Source organism: Melanotaenia boesemani, chromosome 2, assembly GCF_017639745.1.
Source record: "Melanotaenia boesemani isolate fMelBoe1 chromosome 2, fMelBoe1.pri, whole genome shotgun sequence".
Taxonomy (NCBI): domain Eukaryota; kingdom Metazoa; phylum Chordata; class Actinopteri; order Atheriniformes; family Melanotaeniidae; genus Melanotaenia; species Melanotaenia boesemani.
This window is the reverse complement of record NC_055683.1, coordinates 13438028-13464803: the sequence shown is the minus strand read 5'-3', so window position 1 is coordinate 13464803 and position 26776 is coordinate 13438028. Positions and strand designations below refer to the sequence as shown.

The window sequence follows — 26776 nt, the reverse complement described above, 5'->3', positions numbered from 1 at the left end:
TCTGACGTAGTTTACCTCTGTAGGAATGTACAGTAATGCTGCGGTATGCAGACTGATATCGCTGTTCCTCCCTCAAGTAAACCTTGAAGTACGGAGAGCGCTACATGGAAGATAACAGAAGGGCAGCTGCTAGAAAAGTGGGAAAATCAGTCAGGATTATCTTTGGTCTCTATTTCATGTGTTGTTTTGTTTTTTTTATGTTTGTTGCTACATGTCCGTGTTAATTTCCTCCTCAACTTGTCACTGGAGATGTTGGCTGAATGACAGAGAGTCATCCAGGGTCACAGCCAGTTTACCAGATTACCAGTCCATGCACGTTCTCACTCACAGGCAAGGAGTCGGCAAGCTCCGTCCTCCTCTGCTGCTGACCCAGGAGTTTGTGGCCCTGTGCTAATTATTTTCAAACCTGCATTGTTAGATACCTTGAGCACTTAAGAAACGGAACCTAAAGAAAGAGTAAGGATGAGGGACACTCCTCCTTTCCCCTACAGTATGCTACTCCATCCACAGTCCTGTTGTGCTGACTTTGTCTCTGCGACCACTAAGAGTCTTGAATGGTTTGCACTTTTGTATTTGTAATGGATGGTGACATCTACACACACACACAAACAACCCTACACTGGAACATTCCAGCATTTGCTGCTGACTCCCCATGGCTTTGACTGATGCACTGCACATTCTGTCTTGGTTTGTTGATTGTTTATTGCTTAGGAAACACACTGCAAGTGTGAACATCTCTCCCTCTCTCTCTCTGTATGTGTGTTCGTGTGTGTGTGTGCCTCTGTCTTAGCTCTATGAATGTGCCTCTTTGTAAGTGGCTGAAAGAATGGGACACTTGTTGTGCACCGTGAGTATACAGAATGAGAGTGGTAGAAGACAGGGTAACAGTAAACAGTAAATGTAACCAGAGATATGGGGAATACTAATAGAATTTAGGCCTTTTCACACAACTATTATGCAACATTGGTGCAAAACAAGTATCCATGTGTAGTCCCATTGTTTACCTTTGCTTGTTCAAAGGTGGCTCAGCAGCACACGAGCATGTACTTTCAAATAGCAATACCAGCGCCACAAAATAAGCTGAATGAAAACAGCATTGTTAGCTAGAGCAGTGTGTTCTGCTATGCTGCCTGTTCCTTAAACACACACATCAGTTTCACTCAGTGATTACCTCCACTGATGTCTTAATGACTTATTAACTTTAACTCCTGATTCCATTGTTGTGCCTTGCAAACAGGATGGCCATGCTTTACTAGCGTGGGATAAATTAACACCCATGCGTTTGAATAAATAAATAATTAGTGTTAAATGAAGCTTTGTCACCCTGAAAAATAAATCTGTTCTGTATGTGGAGAAAAGATTTGTATTTATATGTATATATATATATAAAAAAAGTTGTCATGTTGCACAAATGCACTTATAATTTAGAAAAAGCTCATTTAGAGCTTCTTCTAAAGAAGAGGAGATTATTGTATGCTTGCGCTGACATCCAAATATTGTAAGAAATTCGCTCATTTTAGGAAGATTTTATTTTGGGAAACTGGAGGTTATAATGGAGCTTGACAACTTCACCATCAACGTTCATAACCAAATCTCCAAACTGTTTATGTTTACTTCTGCTCAGTAAAGTGGAAACAGAATGGTGTCTGTCTGAAAGCACTAGAAATGTCATCAGTGCTGCTCCCAGTTATTGTCAAAACAAAATGCGAATGTTTTAGTTACGATTCTTGTATGTTTGCCTCTGCCTTTGACTCCGTCTGTCCTGCCAAGTTAAAACAGCTTCCTGTGGCTCAGAGCCACCCAGCTGGAAGTATGACCACTCTGTTTGAGGACCACACTTTGACCCAGGTCAGTGTTGACTGGCTTAGGCTGGGTGCTAAGGTGAATGTTATCAATGTGTGTGTAATGCTTCCAAAATTACTGTGTATAATGCCCCAAAATGTCTGAAATGTAAAATGTCTCCTTGTTTCTGTGATATAAGAAGTGAACTCTGATGCAACCAAAGCTTTAGTCACATTTTAGTCAGCATCTCTCCGTCAGTGCTTCCCTCCCTTGCTTCCAGAGGCAGCTTTTTAGGCCCAAGGTTTGCTGACTGTGGCACAGAAGCAATTAAGTCCTAACTGTTCGAATGCTCTAGACAACACACTGTATCACCCTTGATTTAGATAACACTTAAAGGACAGATAACTGCTCATGTTCTCCAGAGAGTCTCTCATGAGTTGTAGACAGCTTTTAAATGAAAGAAGTAATGGTTAGCAATTTTCTTTTGTGTGATATTTAAGTTATGACAAAGACTACATGAGTTTAATTACTTGACAAGTTAAAGCTTGAATCAGCAGCACACAAAGCTTCAAATGTCATTGTTTGAATGCTCATTGATTCATCTTGCTCTGCTCTGAGAGAAAAACGGCATGCTCCATCTTATTTCGCAAAGAGCTGTAGTTAAACGAGCTGACGGAGTCTTCATTTAATATAAAGAAACTCACTCTCACACAACCCTGCTGGGTGTGATTGGCATATCGTACCAAGCTCAACAGCTTAAATGATTCAGATTTGCTGAGTGGAGGTTTTCCAGAGAGCATGTCAATTCAGTTGCTTGAAACCAGGCAGACTGAAATGATTTAAACAGTTGTTGATGGAAATTATTTAAGCAGAGAGGCGTGCCTGTCACACAAAGTCCAGTTTTAATGTGTTGTTTGGAGTTAAATTGAATCTGCCTGGAACGCAGTAATTATCAATCGTGCCTCGCTATGAAAATGCCAGTTTAGAAAATTAGTTTGTACACAGACAAAGTTTCTATGTCTTCTATTTGATACAACTTTCATCCTTTACAGCACTGTTTCTGTATAAAACACATTTAATGCTGTTTGTTGTGGCTGTTAAAACATACATCTGTAGATAATATCTGGTTATTTTATCCTCATTTGTGTCACTGCAGTCTTCAGAAGCAGGAGGGGGATAATAAACCTCATCGGCTCAGGCAGTCAACCTGCCTCTATTAGAATTAACTTCTCTTTCATGCTATCCCGCCTCGCTCTTAAAGACTGAATAAATCTTGATAATTTTAGGGACACGAAATGTTTTTCCTTATTTAGTGGAACATTTTATCCGTGCTTTATGTCTGCTTTCTATTTCAGAAGGGGAATGAAGTGAAAACACAGATAAACATTGCAATAGGGACTGTTGGTGTAGATTCCTAGTCATCCAGGTCATGGTAATGCTAAGAACTTAAAAACATCAGCAATTTTAGAGGCTACTGAAGTGAAATTTCCTATATATCAGCATCAGAACTGAAGAAGATCTTCTAGATGAAAGTGAAATGTCTTCAAATTTAAACCCAATTCAGTAGAATTAACTCAGCTTGTGTTTGACATGGTGACCTGGATGAATGAGAACCTTCACAGACGTTCACATGTTGCGTACACATTCACACCAGCCTTTTAGAGCCAGCTCCTTATTTTGCTGTTATGTGTAGAAATAAAAGTTGTCCTGCATTAACTGACAGATGAAAGAGTTTTTTCCTTGTTGTGTGGTTCGTCTTCTCCTTCAGTAATTCTCAGTGCAGCGCCTCCTCTGGCGAAGAGTGGAACACATTATTTAAAAGGTCCGATTCATTTGAGTAATGCAGGGTGAACGCAATCTCGACCCCCCCAACTTAACCGAGTCCCCAATCAAACCGAGTCAAGCAGACTATCCTGGTATGAATGCACACTGAGAGTCAATAAGGCCACATGACGTTACTGACTCACTTTACCATTGGGTGGATTGTTCAAGCCATTGTCACTTGTGAGTTATTTACCTGCTTGATCAAAACCATTTAAGTCACAAGGTCTAATGTTTGAATGGTTATAAAACCTCCTGGGGACGTGAGTAAAGGCTGCATTGTCGGGGAAACCTGAGACCACTTGCTTTGTTCAGAGATGGTTTTCCAGTTAAACTCTTGAAAGCCTGACCCAAGAAATATCTGAAGTCTTTATTTTGCCCTTTTAACAAAATGTAAAATAAAATAAGCAAAAAAATTTTTTCGTATATTTACTGTTTATAACGTTGTGATCTCAAAATTATTGCAGTGTAGTACTGTATCCACCAGGGGGCAGAAGACAAGTATTAGACTGTGTACAACAGGCTTTTGAGCCCAGTTTTTACCATAAAGTAATGCAAAAGGTCTCAGAAACTGCATCCATCGAATATGATACATACAACATTAAAGGGTTAACATAGATGGTTTCCTTAACACCTCTCTAAAACCTTTAATTAGAACTGAAGAAGCCTTTTATATAAGCTCTAATGGCCCCATTACACCTTATGGGCTAATAATACAAAGATACAAAATATGTAGAAAACACAAGCTTGCATAACTACTTATCCCCCTAAAGTTACTTTGTAGAGCCACCTTTTGCAACTATTGCAGCTGCAAATCTCTTAGGGTATTTCTCTGTTAGCTTTTCACATGAATGCACTGGGATTTTTTTTTCCATTCTTCTAAGTACAACAGCTTCAGCTCCTTTTAAGTCACAAGGGTTCTGCTGGTGTACTGCAATTTATAAGCCATGCCAATGATTTTCAATTAGATTGAGGTGTGAGCATTGACTAGGCCATTCCCTCACATTATCCATTCCCCCTTAACAGTTGATTTGATAACAGCTTACTGCCCTTCAATGTACAAAAGAAGTGGTCAAGTGTGAAGTGTCACAGAGATGTCTTTACATTTGAAAATTGTATCCCCATTTTTCAGGAAAACTGACATCCTTCTCAAAGGTGTCCTACTAATTTGAGCAACATCGGGTTAGGGTTTAACATCTTTGCAGTTTTTTTAACTGAACAATGTACTCAAGAGGCTTTTGAATTGAATCCTCTGTTTGTTATTATATTCAGCCTGTTACTGTATATTTATGTGCAAACATGTAAAAGGTCCTTTTAACATGGTTACAATCAGCACTTTCTTGGCTAAGCTTCCCATTGCTATGTAAACAAAGAGAAAGCAGTGCACAATTTCAGGTTGCATGCCAAAAACCCCAGTTTTCCAGTTCACACGTAAATGTTTCTAAAATCCTCATCATGAAAGGTATTTTTACAAAATGCTCAAAATCTGAATTTGCCAAAAACTGAATTTGCATATTTATAAAAGGCACAAATGCACTGACAAATATGCTGCGAACAAGGCCTGAAACAACTCAAACCTCAAAAATTTGATTGTAAGCTGAGCACACATAATATAACAGAGATTTTACACCCATCACTGATGTATCAGACAGTTGTTTACTTATTAGTTTCTCAATTGAACAACTTCTATTTTGCCCCATGCCATTGCATAATTTATCTTTATGCTGTGACGCAAAAGACTGACAGTTTAATCTCACAATACAAACCATAAAGGCCATAAAAATTACTATTTGTTGATAAAAATTGTGTGACAACTCCTGATGGATTCAGCTGATCAACTTGCAAACTTCAGCTGGGAAAGTAGTAAAGTGGCATCAGTCGTCATTAGCTCAAGTTGTTATAATATTTTTGAGTTTTGTTGTTTTTTTAGCTGGTGAAAAAGAAGTAGCTAAAGTTATGAATAAGTTGTTAGCTTAGCTTTCCTCTCATAATTACTCTCTGATTCTCCAAACTATGAGTGATCTGACTGCTGTCTGCTGCAGGCAAGGCAAGGCAAATTTATTTGTACAGCACATTTCATGTACAGCACATTTCATGTACAAGACAATTCAAAGTGCTTTACATAAAACATTTCAGCAGGCTGCAGAAAGCAATACAAGTGCGTTAAAAAAAAAGATTAAAAAATGCAATTATTTGGAATAAAAACAGAACGAAGATGCTAAAATAAAATAGATAAAATGCAAGAAATAAAATTCCAGTGTGGGGAAAGACAATGTTAAAACATGATTCTAGCTTAAAAGAACCAGATGTAGATTTTAACTTCTAAATAAAAACTACTGAAATGCAGCAGAGAACAGGTGGGTCTTTAACCTGGATTTAAATAAACTGAGTTTCAGCTGATCTGAGGCTTTCTGAGAGTTTCTTCCAGACAGGTGGAGCATAGAAGCTGAATGCAGCTTCTCCATGTCTGGTTCTGACTCTGGGAACTGATAAGAAACTGAAACCAGATGACCTGAGGATTCTGGCAGGTTCATACTGGGTCAAGAGGTCACTGATATATTTTGGTCTTAAACCATTCAGAGCTTTATAGACCAGCAGCAGAACTTTAAAGTCTATTCTCTGACGAACAGGCAGCCAGTGTTAAGACCTCAGAGCTGGACTGATGTGGTCCACTTTCTTGGTCTTAGTGAGGAGTCGAATAGCAGAGTTTTGAATCAGCTGCAGGTGTCTAATTGATTTTTTTAGGTAGACCAGTAAAAAATACTGTTACAATAATCAAGCCGACTAAAGATGAAATCATGGACTAGTTTTTCCAGGTCCTGCTGAGACATCAGATCTTTTACCCTTGATATATTCTTAAGGTGATAGTAGGCTGACTTTGTAATTCCCTTAATGTCTTTCTTAAAGTTAAGGTCTGAGTCTATCAATACACCCAGATTTCTGGCCTGGTTGGTGGTTTTTAGCTGTATAGACTGAAGTTCTGTGGTGACCTTTAATTGTTTCTCTTTGGCTCCAAAAACCATCACCTCAGTTTTGTTTTTGTTTAACTGGAGAAAGTTCAGACACATCCAGTCATTAATCTCCTCAGTGCATTTACCAAGAGCCTGTATGGGGCCTAGATCTCCTGGTGACATTGTAATATATATCTGTGTGTCATCTGCGTAGCTATGGTAACTAATTTGGTTTTTCTTTATAACCTGTGCCAGTGGGAGCATTTAGATGTTAAACAGAAAAGGCCCCAGGGTGGAACCTTGGGGAACTCCACATGTAATTCTTGTCTGCTCAGATGTAAAATTACCTATTGACACAAAGTACTTTCTGTTCTCCAAATAAGATTTAAACCAGAGTAGTGCAGTGCCAGAGAGGCCCACCCAGTTCTCCAGTCATTTAAGCAATATATTGTGGTCAACTGTATCAAATGCAGCACTGAGGTCCAGTAAGACTAAGACTGACATTTTTTCATTGTCTGTGTTCAAACATATGTCATTAATGACTTTGGTCAGAGCATCTCAGTGCTATGGTGCCGTCTAAAACCTGACTGGAAGACATCATAGCAGTTGTTTTGTGTTAAAAAGTTGTTTAGTTGATGAAAAACGGCTTTTTCGATTATCTTACTTAGAAAAGGAAGATTTGAGATTGGCCTGTAGTTGCTGCTCATTTGTGTCTTGTCTAGATTGTCCCTTTAAAGCAGAGGTTTGATTACAGTGTTTTTAGAAGTTCTGGGAAGACGCCGGAAATTAAAGAAAAGTTCACAATCTGTAACAGATGTAAGACACCGATTGTTCGATATGTAATTTAAACAACCCAACTTAAAAGAAAAAATATATATAAATATATTCCTTTAAGAAAACATAAAGCTACAGCTACTATCCTTTTAGCTTAGCTTAGCATAAAACAGAAAATGGAGGGAAACCACTCCTTCCCAACCCTGGGAAGATACTACGACTGAACAAAAGTAATCTGGTGCAGAGTCTCCCTGTGAGGTGAAAGTGTTGACCACTGCACCACACCCAGTGCTGCCACATGTGTTCAGCCCATTACAGGCAGAATATCACAAGCCAGAGAGTCTCTCAAAGGCATAGTTGCACTTGTGAGCAATTTAGAGCTCATTTTCTGGTGAAATGCTGAAAACTCAGCAGGGCATTAAACCTCAGACAGAGAAATATAGTGTCTGGTAATAAGGTCTGGGTCTTTCTTGCAATGAGTGACTTCCCACTGAGACTAAATACAGTAGTGTTCAGAAAGATGGAAAGGTGAAGAGGGAGACCTGCCTTTTAAGCTTAGTTATTAACAGAATTTTTATTTTATTTCATTTTTTATTTATTAACTCCTTTATGTGCATTTTTTTCTAATTTCTGTTCTTATTGTTTTTTGGTTATTTGACCTTGTTTCTACTTTTTCAACTCCAGTGTTTTCCTAATGGGGATCCTCCAGACCGGTAGCTTTGCCTGCTCAGTCTGCAGGGTTGTTGCCATGCTGATCACCCTTGTCTGGGTGGCTGGGGGTCCTGCACTGCTGCCCTGTGGCTGTGATGTGGACTCCAGCCTGCCCTGATCTGGGTGGGTCCTGTGGGTTTGGAGTTCATGTTCATTCAGAATGGGGTAGGGGTGGGTGTAGGTGCACATTTGTTTGTGTGAGCTTGTGTGTGAAAGAGACTGATGAGGTGTGTGTGTTTAAATTGATATGTCATTTACTTTGGTGTGGGAAGACTTTTTAAAAAATGTTTAAAATTCATAAATTGTTGTTATGTAAAGCACTTTGTTACTTTATGCATGAAAAGTGTTTTATAAATAAAATTAGATTTGAATAGAGAAGAAATGTGAGGAAGCCTCGCCATTCCTTTATTTGTGAGTCACTCTGAGGTCAGTTTATTTAGGGTGCTGACAAAAGGCTTTATGCAATAGATGTCCTATTCTCTATCACTGACTGCAGTTTGAGCAGGTTTAATGACTCATTTGTAAGACTCCACACCTCCCACCCAAAAACAGAGCATACTATACTGTAATGTCATGAGACCAGCTTCTTGTGTTGCCTTTACTTTTGTCACCATGTCTGTGTGATGCCTTATTTGTTTCTCTGTGCCTTTCATTGCTCTTGTTGAAAGCATTTGATGATGAAATCCATTTTAATTCCTGTGCTCGTGTAATATGGTTTTCTCTCTCAACAGTGTCTTTCCCATTAGTTACTTCTCCTGTCATGGTGGCATTCAGTGGATCGGCTTATGTGACTGGTCTGATATGATAAACAGGATACCACTGCAACCTGTGATATGTCAGGTTCTGTCTGTTTTCATAACAATATTCCTTCAGGTTTTGTGTTTAGCCTCTTTCTTTGTTGTTTTACTGAGATTTTCTCCTGCAGTTACAGTCAGTTTGTGTTTTTGATTACCACACCTGGTTCACATTTTTTTAGTCATCAGTTTCCTCAGTGTTGCTAGTCAATGGTTTCCTTTGTTTAGCCAGATGTTTGTCATATTTCTTGTCTAGATTTATTGTTTTCCTTGTTTTTCTGCTCTCCTGCTGTGGCTAAGCCTATTGTTATTTATAATGAATTCTAAGTAAAGTTCACCTGTCCTGCGTTTGGGTCACACTTAGTTGCTCTCAGCTTTGAATGGTGTTGGACCATCACCTGCATCAGATTTTGTTTTTGGTTAACACATTTCACTTAGATTTTTGAAAGTGTGGGATGAATCGATAAGGATTGTTTTCTAACTGCCTGTAGCTCAGGTGGTAAAGCAGATAACATCCTTGAATCAGTTTTTCTGCGCATCAGATCAGCCTCTACACCCACTTTGTCCTGTTCGGAACTAGAGTCTGTTCAGGTTGGCATAGCCAATTACAGGCTACCACAGAGACGGGCAGCTGGGAATTTAGAGGTATAGTAGAAACACAAAGGTATAGTAGAAATAAGTACACACTTTTCACACTTTACACATCGGACTTTAACCAGAGCGCATGCAGCTGCCATCTCCAGAAGTTTTCTGATGGCACCCATTGCTGGATATGTGTCAGAGCACACGGGAGTACACTCCACATCAATACCAGCAAGACAAAAGAGACAAAAGTTGTCTACTTATTCTGGAGACTCTGGTCTTTTGGAGTGTGCAGGACACTCTTGGAGGGATTTAATGACACCTTAGTTGCTTCAATCATTTTCTATACAATGGTCTGTTGGAGAGGTGGACCCACTGAGAGACAGGAGGCGGCTTGACAAGCTGGGGAGGGCCAGTTCTGTCCTGGGCTTCCCTCTGCACTCAGTGGAGGTGGTGAGAGAAAGGAGGAAGTTGGATATGCTGGCATACATCATGACCAAGACCTCTCAACCCGTGCATGAGACTGTGGGAGTAACGTGCAGCTAATTCAGCCAGAAACTTATACATCCATGATGTAAATAGGAGAGCAGGAACCTTCATTTTTTTGCTCTGAGTTATTTTCCTATTTTTCATATTTGTCATGTACCATTCTCCTGGAGCTGATGAGACATTTGAATTTACCCAAGTTAACAACATGCATTAGTGGCAGATAAATGGGAGGAAAATGAAGAAGCTTCACTACTTACTAATGTCTCAGGACTCAACTTCTGGCAAGGCCACCTTGATAATCTACACGTTTTTGTAAATATTCTTACAAAATTTACTCCAAAATATTAAGTGATGAATGATGAAAACTTTCAAGTAAGATTAACTTTCAAGAATGAGAAATGGTTGATCAAGTTTTCAATTTTTTAATTTATTCTAATTCTAAATATTTACATCAGAAGTAGCACGTATGAACTTTGGCGCATCCCAACAACCCTAACCTAACGTTATTTCACTATCCATCTTTAATCCTGTCTCTTTTCTGAGCTCTACACCCAGTAAAAGTCAGTTTTGTCTTACCGCTTACTCTCTCCAATTTTCTCTTTCTTTTCCTCTTTTACTCCAATGGAGTCCTTGTGTGTCTCGTAACTGATTTAGCAATTGAGTGCATCCAAAACAGTGACTTGATTACCAGTTGCTGGCGTGTGATGTGATGACATAAAGCAGAACTGCAACGTGAAGCCCCCGGCTGGAAGACAAAGTAGTAAAGTGCGCTTTCTCAGCCTTGGGGTGGTTGCTCCAGGAATGCCTGTAATAAATGTTGGGGTGCCATCAAACAAGTCAGAAGCAGAAAGTTTGAAAACATATTTAGATTTCCTTAAGACTACATTTTAGTTTGTAGTAGGCTTGAATAAAGTCCTTATCTTAAACCGCGTCTATCAAAATCAGCATTTCAGTAACTAAGTAAAAGAAGTAAAGAAAACTTCTCAGTAAATTCAGCTTTTCTTAGATATACAGTGAAGTTAGAAGCAACTGAAAGGCTTAAACTTTTTCTAACAGAGTCCACAGCATTGCCACATCAAACATGTTTTTGAACTCAATTACTTACCATGAATGTGTACTGGGATAAAGCAGAGTAGTCCAGTTGACCGGCCAACTCAACTGTCTATGTTAATGTAGTGAGTGATTATTAAAAATTATTTAAAACAAAAAATATTGAGCCAAGAGTTCATCACAGCTGGGATGTCAGGACTCATAATTACAGCACAGATAAGCTCTGATTTTCTTCAGGGCCAGTTTGCCCTTCCTTTTGACCTGTCAGTCAAAACTAGAGCAGATTAAAGTTGTCATACTACAGAGCTTTTGGCACACAACAATCATTTAGATACAACCCTGAGGTCAATTTGAGTCCGTACGCTGATGCTTGGGCACTCTGCTTGCATAAAGACAGCCCTCCCAGTGAGTTCGCTGGTGGGTAATAATGGGCTAAAGGGTCAGAGAGAAAAGCTTCCTGCATCACTATTATTTATAGACTATTTATAGAGAGGTAACCACATGGAAGCATTCTATGCTGAGGGAGACTGTCCATTATTTATCAACGCTGCATGTCAGCTGAATACACTACTTACTCAATAACTCTCTTTGCTCTAGCTCCATCTGCATGTGTCTATCAATAAAGACACACACATGCATTGTCTTTCCGGATGCCCCTCTTCTCTTTCTCTGACCCGCTCAGTTACAATCACCACGGGGTTTGAGGTGCTGCGGGTTGCATGTTCTCAATCACTCCACTTTAGTGCTTTTTTCCCGCAGAAGTGCATGTCCATCCCTGTGTCTTTGAGTCTCCACAGCTTGTTTGAATAATTCACCTCAGGGCCATTACTGAGATCTACCTCTCCTGAAGTCCCTGAAAACCCATCAGGCGTGAGACAGGTGGTCGTTCTGTGAGGATGGGGAGCGGGGAGGACATTGCATGGATTTCAATCTCCCCACACACTGAAGTCAGAGCACCTGAGTTCCTTTACAGTGGATAAACTCTTAGAGATGAATCACTCCTCGCAACAATTTTTGGCTGAATTATTGAAAGCCTCCCTGGTGGGACAGTGTGCACGGCTAATCTGAGATTTCGGGCTTTTATGCCAAAGTACAGATGTCCAGGAAGTGAGTCTTGGATATGACAGAGGCTCGAGAGCTTTCTCGTTATCTGTGTGTCCATGTTATCACTGTTTAAATGATTAAGTAAATGTAGGGCTGTGTGCTGCAGTGCACAAATTTCAATGTGGAAAAACTATATGATAAAAATACAGTCATGATAAAGAAAATACACACTCTTACAATCATTATGCATTAGGATATATCGGATTAGCATCTAGTCTTTGTCGGGTCCTAAAATGGGGTAAATACAACCTCCCATTACACATTAAAATGTATCATTAGATATTAAAAAAAAATGCATCCAAAATTTAAGAGAAACTAACTAGACTCTATAATTCAATTGATTTTTAAACTCTCTGTATAACCTTCACAGTCTAACATAGTTTTAGAGGAATTGTAGTCCACTTCTCTTTACAGTCATTTCATTTCATTATTAGCTTTCTTTTGGACGTGGCTCTCTTAAAGTATTTAAGTCAGGTTGAGGTCTGGACTTTGACTGGATCATGTTAACAGCTTGATTCTTTTCACATTCTGTTGTAGATTTGCTGCTGTGTTTGGGATCATTGTTCAGTCAGATAGATGTCCTCTCATTTAACTCTAGAATACTTTGGTATGCAGAGGAATTCATGGTCGACTCAATGATTGTAAGTGTCTGTTGTCATGGTCTCTGGGTTTTTGGTTTAGTTGTTGTTGTTTTACAATCGTATAGGTTTTTTTTTTTTATGTTTTTCCATTAAAATATCCTAATAATATAATTGTGGTGTGATTATGCCGGCATCAAATGCTGTATATAAGAGATTATGTTTGCTTTTGTAAGATTCCCTCACTCTCTCACAAACATTTACTACATAGGCTATCACACAAGCACGCTAATATTCACACATTCACTACACACTAATATGCTAACCTAACCTTTGTATGTATCTGCTTAATGTGTGTGCGTGTGTGTATGTATGTGTATTTAAGAGTGTGTAAGATATGTAAATCAATATATTTGTATGTCTATGTGGCAATTTAAGGGTATGAATGTCTGTCAGTAGATGTAATGAAACACATATCTTACCTAAATCTCACTTTCCCTTTTTGTTAATCAGCTTATCAATAGCAATATGCACACAGAAACTCCTCCTGTCATAAATCCACAAAGTTAGGATGGATTGTGCCCATAAGCCCTGAATTATTGATAACCCCAACCTGAATTCAGAATGGATGCACATGGTCAGCGATAGGCGATACACGGGTGTGACTTGTTACACATTGAAGCGAGGCACAGAGACGTCTGCAAAGATCGATGCAAAGTTGAGCCATCTGCTCGAGCATAACAGCACTACCTCCTGCCTCTTCAGCCTGCATTTGGGTCCACTTCCTTCACAAAACGTGACACCTGTAGAAAAAGCCCAAATTATCAGCCCTCCACCACCATGCATTACATTTTTTATGAGGTGTTTGTGCTGATTTTGATTGTACTCTCGAATTTTAACATTTAACATGCTAACAGAGGACAGATGCAGCTTTTGGGGAGGGTTTGTAGTTCCTCTGAGCCAGTGTTGTGCACAAACGAGTTCAGAAGAACGCACTCATTGAATATGTTCGTTTTTCTATGAATGTTGAACTGAACAAAACATATTTGCAAGTAAAGAACTTGAACGTGAACTTGTTCTTGAACTTGCACATGAAGTCCCGCAACAGTCAGTGCCTACTTTGTTCTGGCGCTGCACTTACTTCCCACTACGTTACCCATGATGCATTGGGCTTTCTAGCATAACTAGCAATGCTTCACAATGCATCTGTCCAGTGTGAGAAGTTATCATTTTACATTATTTGTACACTTTTTTGTACTTTTTTTTCATGCTTTATATTTAGTGAAAAGGTAGGCTAGAAATACCTATTTGGCAAAAAAGACCTTCTGTTACACTAAAAAAGGTTTTTCATACAAATAAAATAAAAATGACAAAAAAATGTTTGTCCTCTGTCCACACATCTGTTCTACATGCATATCAAATTTCTAATAGAATTTAAGGTCTAGTGTAATTTATTTTATTGCAAGACACAATACTTTCTTTTCTTTTCTCTCCTAAAGGCAAAATAAGTAGCAGTGACACCTAGTGTCTCAAATCAGAACTGCAGTCGAAAGAGAAAAAGAGTGTTCTTCCCCCATCCCTCCTCGGAGAGTTTTGCGCAGGTTGCTGGTTTGTGAGAGGACGGCTCTTTTATATACAGTCTATGGAAGATGGAGAACATAGCACCAGCAAATCATGATAAGGAGCGAAGATGACTCACACACAGTAGGTTGCTATGCTTTGCAATGCTAGCACTAATTTCACTTGCTAATTTACGTTAGCAAAAATAGAGTGTAAACAAAAGCTACATTAATTAACAAATGCCACGCAGCGGCTGTTTTCCCTTAGTCTCACCTGATAAATTAATTTGATAGTAATTTTATAAGTTTATAAGGACAAACACAGTATTCACTTGGCCCAAACATCATTACATTTGTCGTTGTAAACTAATAGGCCACCAATTTACTCCACTAATATCCATACAGTCACACAAATTCATTTATTGATTGCCGAGAAATAAATTAGACTGAAATCTTTGTAAATCAAGATAAACTTTTTGGTTAATTTAAGCAAAATTCCTGTGCTTACCTTCTTTTACTAGCTTCCATATCTGCACGCTGCTGCTCTTTTGCCGACATAAAATACCAAATGCTGTGTTGTTTGGCAACCGCGGGGAGTCGCATATGATTGGTTAAGGAACCAGGAAGTAGGAAAGAGCTACTCAGTGCACCGAAGTTATTCTGGCACGGAACTCTTACTTTGAAAGGAAAAAACTTGACAAAAATATTGTTGATGTAGAGAGCCAGCTTGTTTATAGGGAAGCTTCCTTTTAGCTCTCACAACAAATGACATTTTTAATTATTTTTACAGAAAAAAAAATCCTAATTATTAGGTTGTCTTTCACTCTCACTTCTAACCTAAAAAATTAAAATGAACTGAACTGTGGACTAGTTTGAAATTAAAATGATGAACTCGGAATGTGAACTATTCATTTTAACCTGTGGGAACTGAACTTTGAACTAGTTCATGAGAAGCATGAACTTGCACAACACTGCTCTGAGCATAGTTTGACTTTGGGCTGAACCTGCTGGGACGTCCACTCTTGAGGCGACTGTCAACTGTTAATGTTTTCCACTTGTGAATAATCTTTCTCTGTAGAGTGAGGGACTCTAAAGTGTTTAGTAATGAACTAAAAACCCTTCCTAGATTGATGGGTAGCATCAGTTGTTTCTCTAAGATCATTGTTGATGTCTTTGCTCATTGGCATTGTGTTAAAACACACTTAAATATTGCAGACCAGCAAACTGACGAAACTTCTCCATATATGCAGGTGTTTATAATAGCTGAGGATCATTTACTCAAGTGTATATACTATGAGCTGTTAGGTTTTATTTCCTGATGCATAAAACCTTAGAGCTGTAAGAGGATTTACTCATATTTTTCGCATCAGTAAGTGATTTCTTGGTGAGAATTTGTTGCCCACATTTATTCAGATTTAATCAAAATAGATTAAATGCATCAAGCAATAGACATCTCAGCTTTCCAAGATAAATATCTGTTCAGAAACCATAATTCCCCACATTGTCACAAAGGTATTACCCTTTACTTTTCTTTGTTCTCCTTTCAGGGAGTTTACTTTTCACAACTTGCTCTTCCTTCATGTTTCACTCAGATATCCCACTTAGTAAACTCCGGCCACCTGCTGATGATGCTGAGCCAGCTTCCAGCCTCCGGCCCACCACTCAGTTGCTTGCTGTATCTTTGTCATTTATCTAAATCCTAGAAATCACTTACATCACTCAAAGGATGGCAGGGTGACGGATTTGAGTTTTAATTTTCTCTCTGCTCCACAGACACTGGCTCAGGCCCTTCTCATGGTAGAAGCTTTCAGATTAAGCGTATGTTTACATTTCTCAGGCTTTGCATATTTTGAATATTAGCTGTTGCACATTTTTATATTTCTATTTCCGAATGTCCTTGAGTTTCTTTTTTCCATTTCAGTTTTTTTCTGCTGAGTCATTGTTTTGTGTTTAACTCAACTGTTGCTCATGCCCCCCTTTTTTAACTACCTGTCTTCCTTTGAACTAGCTTGTAACAAGACCTGGAAGACCAAAGAGCAGCTTTGCCTGCATTTAGACCATTAGCCTCATGAAAGAACCTGCTACAGTTTGTCCTAAAATTACTCCATAGTACCTTCGCTCTGGCCTGCAGCATAGCTCATGATTATTGTATATCTCCAGAATAACTTTGGCAGCAACAACAGGCCAGTCGGCCGTTCACTCCTCCAAGACAAACATGATCAAAAGCCTCTTTGTGCGTCAGCGGAGTCCATCAAGCCAAACAGGGCACAGCCATATTATGAAAACAGCTTATTATGCCTGATGCTAATTTACTCTTGGTGAAATAAATTTATAGTGGGCGAGTTCCAATTTGTCTCAAACCGCCTCACAATAACTGATAATGAGGTGAAAGTCAAGTAAACGTGGTGATAAGATGGTAAATGACTTGGAAATAAGCTGACACTCCTTAGTGTTTAAACAAACACTAAAATGAAGAGCCATCAGGAGTGATGATGAGAAATACGCGCCTGGACTGTAGGCTGAAAAATATCCAAACAAATTGTGTGTGTGTTTGTGTGTTGTGGTCTGAGAAAATAATCCTGCAAGGTAAGTGTAAAAACCAAAAGAAGAAAGGAATTTTCACACCCTGTGCTTTTCCCTTTTTCTCTTGTCCGTCCTTCCTTCTAAAAATAACTCCGTTTTTTTCTTCCTCTCTCTTTTGCCTGACTTTTTAGTTGCATTTTTATCAGGTTGAAGTTGGCATATTTTTCTGACAGGCAATTTCAAAGATAGCGTCTCAATTTCAGACTGGCTCATGGCATCTCTTGAGATGCCCCCACCTTGTGTTCTGTTGGGGCCATTTCACAACCTGTAAAACAATTTCTTGCACCAGCAGCAGTCGCAGCTCACGCCATGGAAACCGATATCTGGCCACAATCATTTAGATGACTGTGGTCTTATCAGCATCACATGTCGGTGGGCATGTAAGCTGTCCCTCTTTCCCAGTCTGCCCTGATGTCCAAACAGCTGCTGTTAACACACAGCTGACACCTTGCAGTCTATTGACTTTGCAGAGCTGGGCATGGATTTCTGAGAGGTGATAAGACCAACTGGGTCTGCACTCAGTGGCCTCAGTGTTGTTTTATTATCTCTACATAAAGATAGCAATGGAATCCATTATCAAGTATATGTGGAAGGAAAGCAGGGAGAGGAATCCTGCATCTGTCCCTTTGATTTAAATGAGCAAATGTGCGAAAGGTTGCACTCTTAACCTCTCACATAAATTTCTCACCTTAAGATAAGCATGTCAGACATGCCCTTTTGGAGAGTCCTGACATAAAACCAAGAGATTATGACAAAGGAGTGAAAATTCCAGAAATCAAAAGAAAGAAGTAACAGTTTTGTATGTGGTTGATGAAGCACAAGTAACCAGAAGGTCATGTTTCAGTCTTTGCAAAGCTCACATGCTTTTAGAAGAATAGACTCAGGATTTGAAATGGTACTGAACTGAAAAAGACTTTTCTGTCTGATTTCTCAGAAACACACACACACACACACACACACAGGACTTCCACTTCTTCCCCCTCATCTGTAGAAATTCTAAACCTCCTTTCAGTTTGGTTTGTGAGTGGCGGTCATGGTTGAGCTGCCAGCCTGGGAACAGCAGCAGCCAGTGCAGGACCAGGAGGATCCTAGGAATAGTAAACAGAGTGAGAGCCTGTGTCAACAGAGCAAGCTCAGAGAGTGCATTCCCTTTTGGCCAGGTCAGACTAGCGTAAAAGCCCAGACGCTATGATACGATGACTTAATGCATTTGTAACCTAACTTTTACACCAGGCTGCTGTGGGACTGGTGTCATGGAGGGATATACATCAGAACAGACTAGACATTTTGTGCTCTACACAGAGGATTAAAGAAAGAAATTATCACAAAACCCTTACCAACACATGGTGGCATGACTACTATAAATCATACACTGTATAAAAAGAAAACTTGAGGTTATTGTGGCCCTTAAAACAAGATGATGATGCTCAACACAGCCATGTATTCCACCAAGAGAAGGCTCAATAAAGAAAAGGTAGAGGGTTTATACAATGGCGAAGCTTAGATTTTAAAAGGGCAGTTAACATAACATAACATGCAGCTAAAGGTATTTTTCATAGAAGAGTAGTGAGTGCTTAAAAAGTTTCAAATCCTGTCCATCCTTCCATCCTGTCTCTTCTCTGAGCTCTCGCCAGCCGGTAGGTCCATCTGTTGTTTACTCTTGTCTTATCTCTTGCTCTGTCACTTTCCATCTTTCTTTTCCTCACTTTCTTCTCCTTCCTGATATTGTCTTCTTGGGTTTCTTTGCTGAATCAGCCCCGATTCAGCAAAGAACAGCCAGTGTGTTGAAATGCAGTTGCTGGCGTGTGACGCGGTGCCATAAAGCAAATGAATCTATCCAGTGATATGGCCTGTTTCATTCAGTTATATTGCTCGGTGCAAAACTGATACTTTGGTGCTGAGAGGGTTAATAAGGAAAGCCAGGTCTCAGATAGACGACAGATTTCATGCATTCATGGGAGAAGAAAGTTAACCTTTTTTCAGTCGTAAGGTTTAACATTTTAGGACTTATCAGGATACCATCTGGTTCCTTCCAGCTCTTAAAATGAGGTAAATACAACCTTAGATTGTTTGTTTATTTAACTACCTAAAACCTTAAAAAAAGAAAGGTGTCTTGTCTTTTACACATGACAGTAGTTGTGCCATGGACACACTGTACTGTTGTTGGGACCTGCTCTTGCTATGCCATCCCACACATTTGTTTTCTGACCTTGCAAGCCTTTGACTGATCATTCAGTTTTTTCCTCCTGTTCTTTTATCTTCATCCAAGGCCAGCCCTCTCTCTATTGTAGGTGAATAGATGAAAGAGTAAAGAGGGGGCCTCTCGGGGGCTTACGTAATGTAAGGTCAGTGCTTGACTCTCTTTTGCAAAAAAGAAAAGAAAGATCTGTTAAGACTGTTTTCCAGCAGATTTCCAGCAGCACCACTACTGTTCCTCTTTTTTATTGATTATGCCTGAAAACCTAAGCGATGTGAGACTGTATGAGACTGTGCTATGTTCATGGGTGATCTCCTCTCCTCTGCAGGGTCCCGGTGGAGCTGAGGAGGTGTTCTATCCTGATCCAATCCAGTCCCAGCAGCTTAAGGTCCAGCACAGCTTTGTCCAAGAACATTTCCAGGCACAATACAAGTGAGTTTGCTCTCTAAACACTCACATTTGTTTGAAATTAAATCTGCAATAGCAACAAAGGAACAGCAGGGTCTTTCAGTCCATGCAGCCAGTGAGAGTACACATTGGCTTCCCGGGATGCTGACTAACCATCATGTGATGATGTGATGGTGTAAGAAGTGTTGGTTCACCAAGCACCTCCCCTGATGTTTTATTGTGCAAGTGTAGATCAGTGTAACCAGGAACAAAAGGGTCTAAGAAGCATAGCTTTTCCCATTTTGAAGACTTGTATAGTGTGTTTCTGAGTTCAGAGAGGTCTTTTGTTTTACTTATCACTCTTTGCCTTGTGATTTGTATTTACTGTACAATAGCTGTACTGCTGTGTTGTCAGATGGTCTAAATGTCAGGTTTCCCTGCAACTGAAAGGTCACAACTTAAATAGCTACTGCATACAAGCAGTCCAAGCTGACACTGTGTGAAAACATGTACTAAAATGTAGATAAAACCTGTGTACAAACAGGGCAACATCACTCCAGCCTCATTTAGACTGAGATGCTATTCAGGTTTCACAGAGTACAGATGTGTGTGATGATAGATATAGTGGCTATAATAGAGAGGTTGTTATTTCTTTAACACAGACAGGAAATCTGAACACACACCAGTAGTTACTAAGCGGAGAAAAAACAAAATTCTTAACATACCCAATGAACCCAAAATATTTCATGTTTTGGCTAATAGCTATCATTTCATTTATTAATATAAGTCTAGTCTGAGATGTCAACACTGATTCTGGAAAAGGTTAGCATACACCTTGTATGAGGTCCATTATGCTAACACCGGGTTCAACCCCCTTTTTTCCTACAGAACAGCCTTAAATCTTTGTGTCATAGATTCAATAAGCTCATGGAAACATTCCTCAGAGACTTTGCTCCATACTGACATGACATGAGATGATTTGAGGTTTTAGACATGGTGCATTATCCTGCTGGAAGTAGCCATTAAAAGATGCTACTCTGTGGTCATAAAGGGATGGACATGGTCAGCAACTAAGGGGCCAAAAGTGTGCCAAGAAAATATCCCCTACACTAGTGTTTCTCAATATTGGTCCTCAGTAGCCCCTGCCCTGCATGGTTTAGAGGTAACCCTACTTTAACACACCTGAATGAAACAAATGGCTCGTTAACAGGCTTGCAAAGAACCTGATGAGGAAGTTCATTTATCTGAATCAGGTGTTTTGGAGTAGGAACATGTCTAGAACATGCAGGGCAGTGGATCCTGAGGACCTGGATTGAGAAACACTGGTCATAAGCAGTGGTGGGGAACCCTGGTCCTTGAGGGCCGCAGTCCTGCATGTTTTCCATGTGTTCCTGCTCGAACACACCTGATCCAAATCAAATGGATCCAACAGCCTATCAAGTTCTGCAGGGTGAATCATTGATTTGAACTAGGTGTGTTGGAGCAGGGACACACGGAAAACTGGCAGGACAAGGGCCATGGTTCCCAACCACTGGCCTGGAGTGTGCCAAGAAAATATCCCCAACATCATTACATCACCAGCAGCCTGAACCATTGAAACAAGGCAGAATGGATCCATGCTTTAATGTTTTCATCAAATTCCAAGTCTACCATCTGGATATGGAGCTGAAATGAAGACTATTCAGACCAGACAACATTTTTCCAGTCCAGTTTTGATGAGTCTTTGTGTGAATTGTAGCCTCAGTTTGTTGTTCTTCTGCTTCTGTAGCCCATTTGCTTCAAGGTTGGACGTGTTGTGTATTCAGAGTTGGTGTACTTGGTTAGAACTAGCGGTTATCTGACTTCCTGTTGCCTTTCTATCATCTCCAATCAGTCTGCCCATTCTCCTCTGACCTCTGCAAGACATTTTGGTCCAGAAAACTGCTGCTCATTGGATATTTTCTCTTTTTCGGACCATTCTCTGTAAACCCTAGAGATGGCTGTGTGTGAAAATCTCAGCAGATGAGTAGTTTCTGAAATACTCAGATCAACAACCATGTCACATTTAAAGTCACTTAAATCCTGTTTCTTCCTCATTCTAATGTTCAGTTTGAACTTCAGCAAGTCGTCTGCACATGTCGTCTTCACATGTCAACCAAGCAGCAACCTCCACCGGTAAAATAGGAAGAAGGGCAAAAAGAGAGATTTAGCCTTAGCTTTAGCCTACCTACCTCCGTTAGCTGGTTAGCTACCATTACCTTCGGGTTAGCTCGGTTAGCTCTTAGCTACAGGCAGCTTGGAGTTTGATTTGGTTGTCAATCATCCACCCTCACCTTCACAGTCCCCCTCTCTTTGCCCATTTTTGGATTTTCCGGGAATGACGACACGCGTGACGCTGCCACGATAGCAACGGTGGGAACCGCCCAATGAGCTTCAGTTCAGCTCTTCTGAAACCTACAGGTGACATAATGGAGGCTCCGTGATGTTGGCATGTAACTAAATGCATTGAGTTGCTGCGATGTGATTGGCTGATTAGCTATTTGCGTTAACAAGCATTTAAACAGGTGTACCTAATGAAGTGGCCAATGGGCATAAAGCTAAGACACTTCTTGAACCAGAGTGATCAGAGATCACCTGTATCCAGCTTAGGTTTGCTATTTACACACTGAAATACCAGATTTAATTATATCCTGTAGAGGAGGAAATATGCAAATACTTCTTAATCGTACTTTCTGGGACTTTGTTGTTAAACATTTCAGTGATTTTCTCAGACATTTGTGAACAAACTTGAGATCATTTGCATGACTTTATTCCTATCCCAAATTTCTCCTGTCCTAACATTTTTATGCAATATGTCCCAAGAAAGAGATTAACCGATTATAAAAAGTTGAAAGACATAAAAAAAAAGCTGCACACTGCTAAATTGTAGCATCCTGTCCCACTTAATTTGTGTCCCGCTATCACATAGTTTACATCTTTCACAGCCATGTCACCTCCAGCCTTTAATCAGTTACACAACTCAGCTCCTCGTCCTGTGTTCAGCTCCTCATGCTGATGTAACGCCCTGAACCTATTAGGTCTGGATCAATAAACCATTCAATAAACTGACCAATTATCAAGATGTTAGATTCTACACCAAGATTTGATCTAATTACTGCATCTTCTCCAAAGCACAGTCCTTCCACACCAAGCAGCTATTATCTTATTTGTCAGTACCTTCTTCCATCTGCTAATTCTGTGGAAAAGTGACGGCTCTGTGTGACTACCAGTAATGCATCTGTCTGAGCGCATTTCCTAATTGCCACCCTCATTGTCAAATGCTTCAGCCGTGACATGTCGGGTGTGTCTACACAGGAAGCAGCAGTCTTAGCCTTGCAGGAAAAATCTGCTCCTTTCTCCCACTCAAATACTGTTCCAGCTAAGGAGAGTGGGTGAGATTGTACAGATAGAGAGTATATATACTGTAGATGACCAGGCTGGCTTCACAAGAACTTTGCAAAGGAAGTCTAGCATATAATGTACAGCCTGAGCCTGTTTTAACAGTACATAAACATGTGCATCCTAAAGTTGAGGTTTTACATGAGTACTTTTCATCACTGGGACTCAAATTTAATCAAATACATCTTGACTGCTGTCCCCCTTTTTTCTCTGATGAAAGTTATTCTAGAGGCTCCACTGCTGCCTCTGTAGCACTTTGCTATGCAGTGTCCGATGAGATACAGCATCTAGAGTTGACAGACCAGAGAATTATTCTCCAAGTAGCCCAGTTTGTCACTCTACAATCATCACAGCCATTATACATGTTCAAACAAGTTAAATCACAGTCCGAGTGAGCTGAGCTGAGGGTTATTTGATCTTAATTTATGTTTCGTGCCGTCACATTATGGATCTGATCAAAAGATTTTTCTTTCTGTCATTGCTGAATCATTAAATCTCACCCCTTTTACCGCCTCTCACAACAAATTTAATTATTCAGAGATTGAGATCTTTGACTCTGAGGATGACTCACCATTTGTGCTGTAAGTTTGTGGGGACTGCAATGAAAATGTCTGTCAAGCTGCGTTCGCTGCATTGAAGGCAAGTGACGGGCAGCCGAGCGTTTCGGATTACAGACGTGAGGCAGTTTCAGTGGGTGTGCAGCTCGTCTTACTCTGCGGCCACTTTCTCTGAGAGACTCTTCGCTCTCTTCAAAGCGGTTGGAGTGGGTGGTTTTGGCCAGATTCAGTTATTTATTCATCTGGTTTCTTTCCAGTCCTGGTAATTGGGCTTTGTGTTATGTTTACGTACCATATTAAGGTGGTAAATAAATGCCTTTTATCTCCCAACAGAGGCTGAATGATAATCCTCTTTATCATCCACTTGAGACTCTTTGCATTTCACAGGAACATAATGAATTGTTATTCGATTTAGAAAGAGATGCCAAGTGTTTCTCAACAAAGTTCAAATCTCTGCCAGTGATATCCCCCTCCCTGTCCCTGCATGGCTGCATCACAGACAGAGGGATACATACCTCTCAACCTTTGCACGGTTCCTCCATTAGAGCACCACCAGAATATCACCTCTTCCTCTTCTGGTGTTTAGAGCATCACTGGGCACATCTATGTTTTAGTTGTGTCTGAGTGGGATTTGTATGCATGACATGTGGTTACCCTCACTCTTTCCTGGCAAGAATAAGACATCCGTAGGGCAGCCATTTGACTCTGCCAAGAGGGAGAGATCCACTAAAAGCTAGTGTCAGCTGGGCTTGCTTGAATAGAGCTTTATTTACTTCCCCCCTACCACCACCACCCTCTGCTCCCTTACCGGGTCTCGGAGGTACCCTCCAATAAGGAAAACACATTTCAACAGCTCGTCTATGTCTTATTTTCCCATGGTAGGGCTCAGTGAAAAGGTCTTAAAGGTTTATGACACACAAGTGTAAGGTGTTGTTTACAACAACACAATATTCACTAAGCCAGTGTTTGCTGAGCTTTATTTACTTTATTTTTTACCAAATATAGCCCAAATGTGCTTTTTTTGTTTGGCCCAAATTTGGCCTTGACTTACAGCATTGACTAAATATAAGTGTGGCTGAAAAAACTCAACCATATGACCACAAGGAAATTGCCATAAGAAATGCTTCCCATATTAGGACCAGTGCTGTAACTGAGCCATAAATGCCTAAAGTAGGCCTGATTCAGCCCTAACTGATCTGCTATCTGGGAGACGTTACCTTCAAATATTTGGATGTTCAGATCATCACTGTAGTGGAAAATATGGATTTATGTCATATTTTTGTAACCTGACCTTACTCCTTTCCTCACCTGAGTCAACTTGTGGTTCCTTCTTAAATGTGACCCTTAAAGCGAAGGAAGACAATATGCCTCTTCGAGCAGCATTTTGGAGGCTGTGGTTGCTGCCTCAGCGAAAGCTGATCATGAACACCAGGAAACTGACAGACTAATGGCATTTGATGTAAAAAAAAATATGGCTGTATTCTGGTCACAGACTATTTCTGAGAAGCCAAAGATGTGTAAAGGTATAGGGCCAAAAACTGTATATATAAAGCATGTTCTGATAAGAAAAATGAAGACTTGTAATCAGCTAATGAAGCAGATTGAGCTTTCTTCAGTAACAACTAAGGTATATAGTTCAGGTTTACCCTAACTATGCTGATAGTACAAGAAATAAAAGAAAAGCAGAACCAGGCTGAACTAGGCTGAATGCATTTTACCCCTCATTTCCAATTACATATCATATACAGACATACATTTTGTAAACACTTTTGGTCATAGCAGAAAGGCGTAATTCTTGTAAATATGTTTATAATTGGCAATCTTTCACATTTACACAGTGGCTGAGTCACATCCAGTTCTAGCAGAGTACAAGCACCATGTTTTATGCTAACACTGTGAATCTGAGCCCTGAAGAACCTTTTAACCCTTCCTGCAAATATATTTCCCAGCTGGTTTGTAAATTAAACTTCCGAGCCTCCGAGGTGTCTTCCTCAACCCCTGGCTTCTACTTTGCTCTTAGAAAGCAGATTAAATTGGTTATAGCTTCTAGTTATGGGAAATGTGGAAAACATCCACTGAGGGTTGTGAATTAAGCTTCGGGAACGTGGCTCAGTCAGTTAACTTCTGTCATGGTTGAGATCGGTGTAAAAGCCTGGTGCACCAGAGATGAACCCAGAATTAAAACAACAGGTTTAACTTTTAATGTGTAAAGTTTAAAAAAAAGAATAAAAAAATATGTAATTTAAGTCCTTTTAACAGAAAGTCTAGTCCACAAAATTTTACACAGATTAGCTCAAAATACTGGACAAAAGACGGGCTTTACATACAGAACAGTTAACAAAATTGTTGCTAGCAATCTGCCCCAGTGGGCCCTCTGAGTCATTGTTCAGGCAATTATCTCGGCTGAATGAATTATTTCTTCCAGTGAAATTGAGAGGGATTAATTAAAAGAAGCATAATCGTGTACAAAAGGCACCAAACGGAAAACTGTTGGAGCAGAAAAATCAATGCCGTGTGCTTTCATTCATTTCTTTTTCTTTGATTCAGATGCAAAGGAACAAAGACCATCGCTGTGGAAAGTTCTCTGCTTCTCACTAAAAGTGACGCAACAAGATGGAAACCTCTTCTCTGGGTTTGCTTTTACAGCACCGTTAAGCCCAGGGGGGGCTGCCTGTACTAATTCTGCCCCCACCCTCATCCTCTCTCATTCTCACCAGTTGCATCACTCATCCTTTCTTTTCCCACAATCAGATCAACGCACCTGAATAGAACATTGTGTTAATTTTTCCTGTGTTGTCCGCTTGTGTAACCAGATTAGGCCGTCTACGTTCCTGCCGGACCTAATCAGGATGACTTTGAGGTTTATTTCAAAGCTTGTGTCAAGTCAGCACAGCTGCTTTTATTTCGCCCAACAACTGACGTGATCATGTTCTTTCCTTTTCTTCAGATCGTCGCTGACATGCCCCCACTGCCTGAAACAGAGCAACACCTTTGACCCTTTCCTCTGCATCTCACTACCTATTCCACTTCGCCAGACCAGGTGAGATCAGCTGAAGTGATGCTTCTGCTCGGGTTGACCGCTCTACAACTTATCAGATAAATAATTTGCTCATTTTCTCATCTGCAAAGCCCATATAACATGACTTTTGTTAACGTCAGTCAGCAATGAGTCTACTGAGCCCCTCTCCCACTGACTGGGTGCAGCCCAAAAATTTGCATCGCCCCCTAAAAAGACTAAACCTACCCAAAAAAAGAGAAGATGAGGAGCAGATCATAGACACTTGTTTTGAGGCGATTATGCAGGAGAATTGGTGTTATTTACACTGCTGCAATGTGATATAGACTGATAACATACTCAAAATAGGACTGCATGTGCATCTATAGAGTTAATAGTTAATAAATCAGGGGATCTGTCAAGATCAGTTTCTAGCAATAGGAAG

General features: G+C 40.0%; 1 protein-coding gene across 2 annotated transcripts in view; it reads left to right on the top strand.

Annotated features, from left to right (window-relative positions):
- Positions 1–26776, top strand: part of usp43b (ubiquitin specific peptidase 43b) — a 93792-nt gene that overhangs the window by 13018 nt on the left and 53998 nt on the right. The window contains exons 3-6 of one of the 2 annotated variants that reach the window (XM_042006583.1): positions 19304–19407; positions 25884–25968; positions 26150–26196; positions 26284–26376. In XM_042006583.1, coding sequence (XP_041862517.1) covers positions 19304–19407; positions 25884–25968; positions 26150–26196; positions 26284–26376 — 329 coding nt within the window. The remainder of the gene's footprint in view (positions 1–19303; positions 19408–25883; positions 25969–26149; positions 26197–26283; positions 26377–26776) is intronic. The other variant, XM_042006590.1, reaches the window with a different exon arrangement.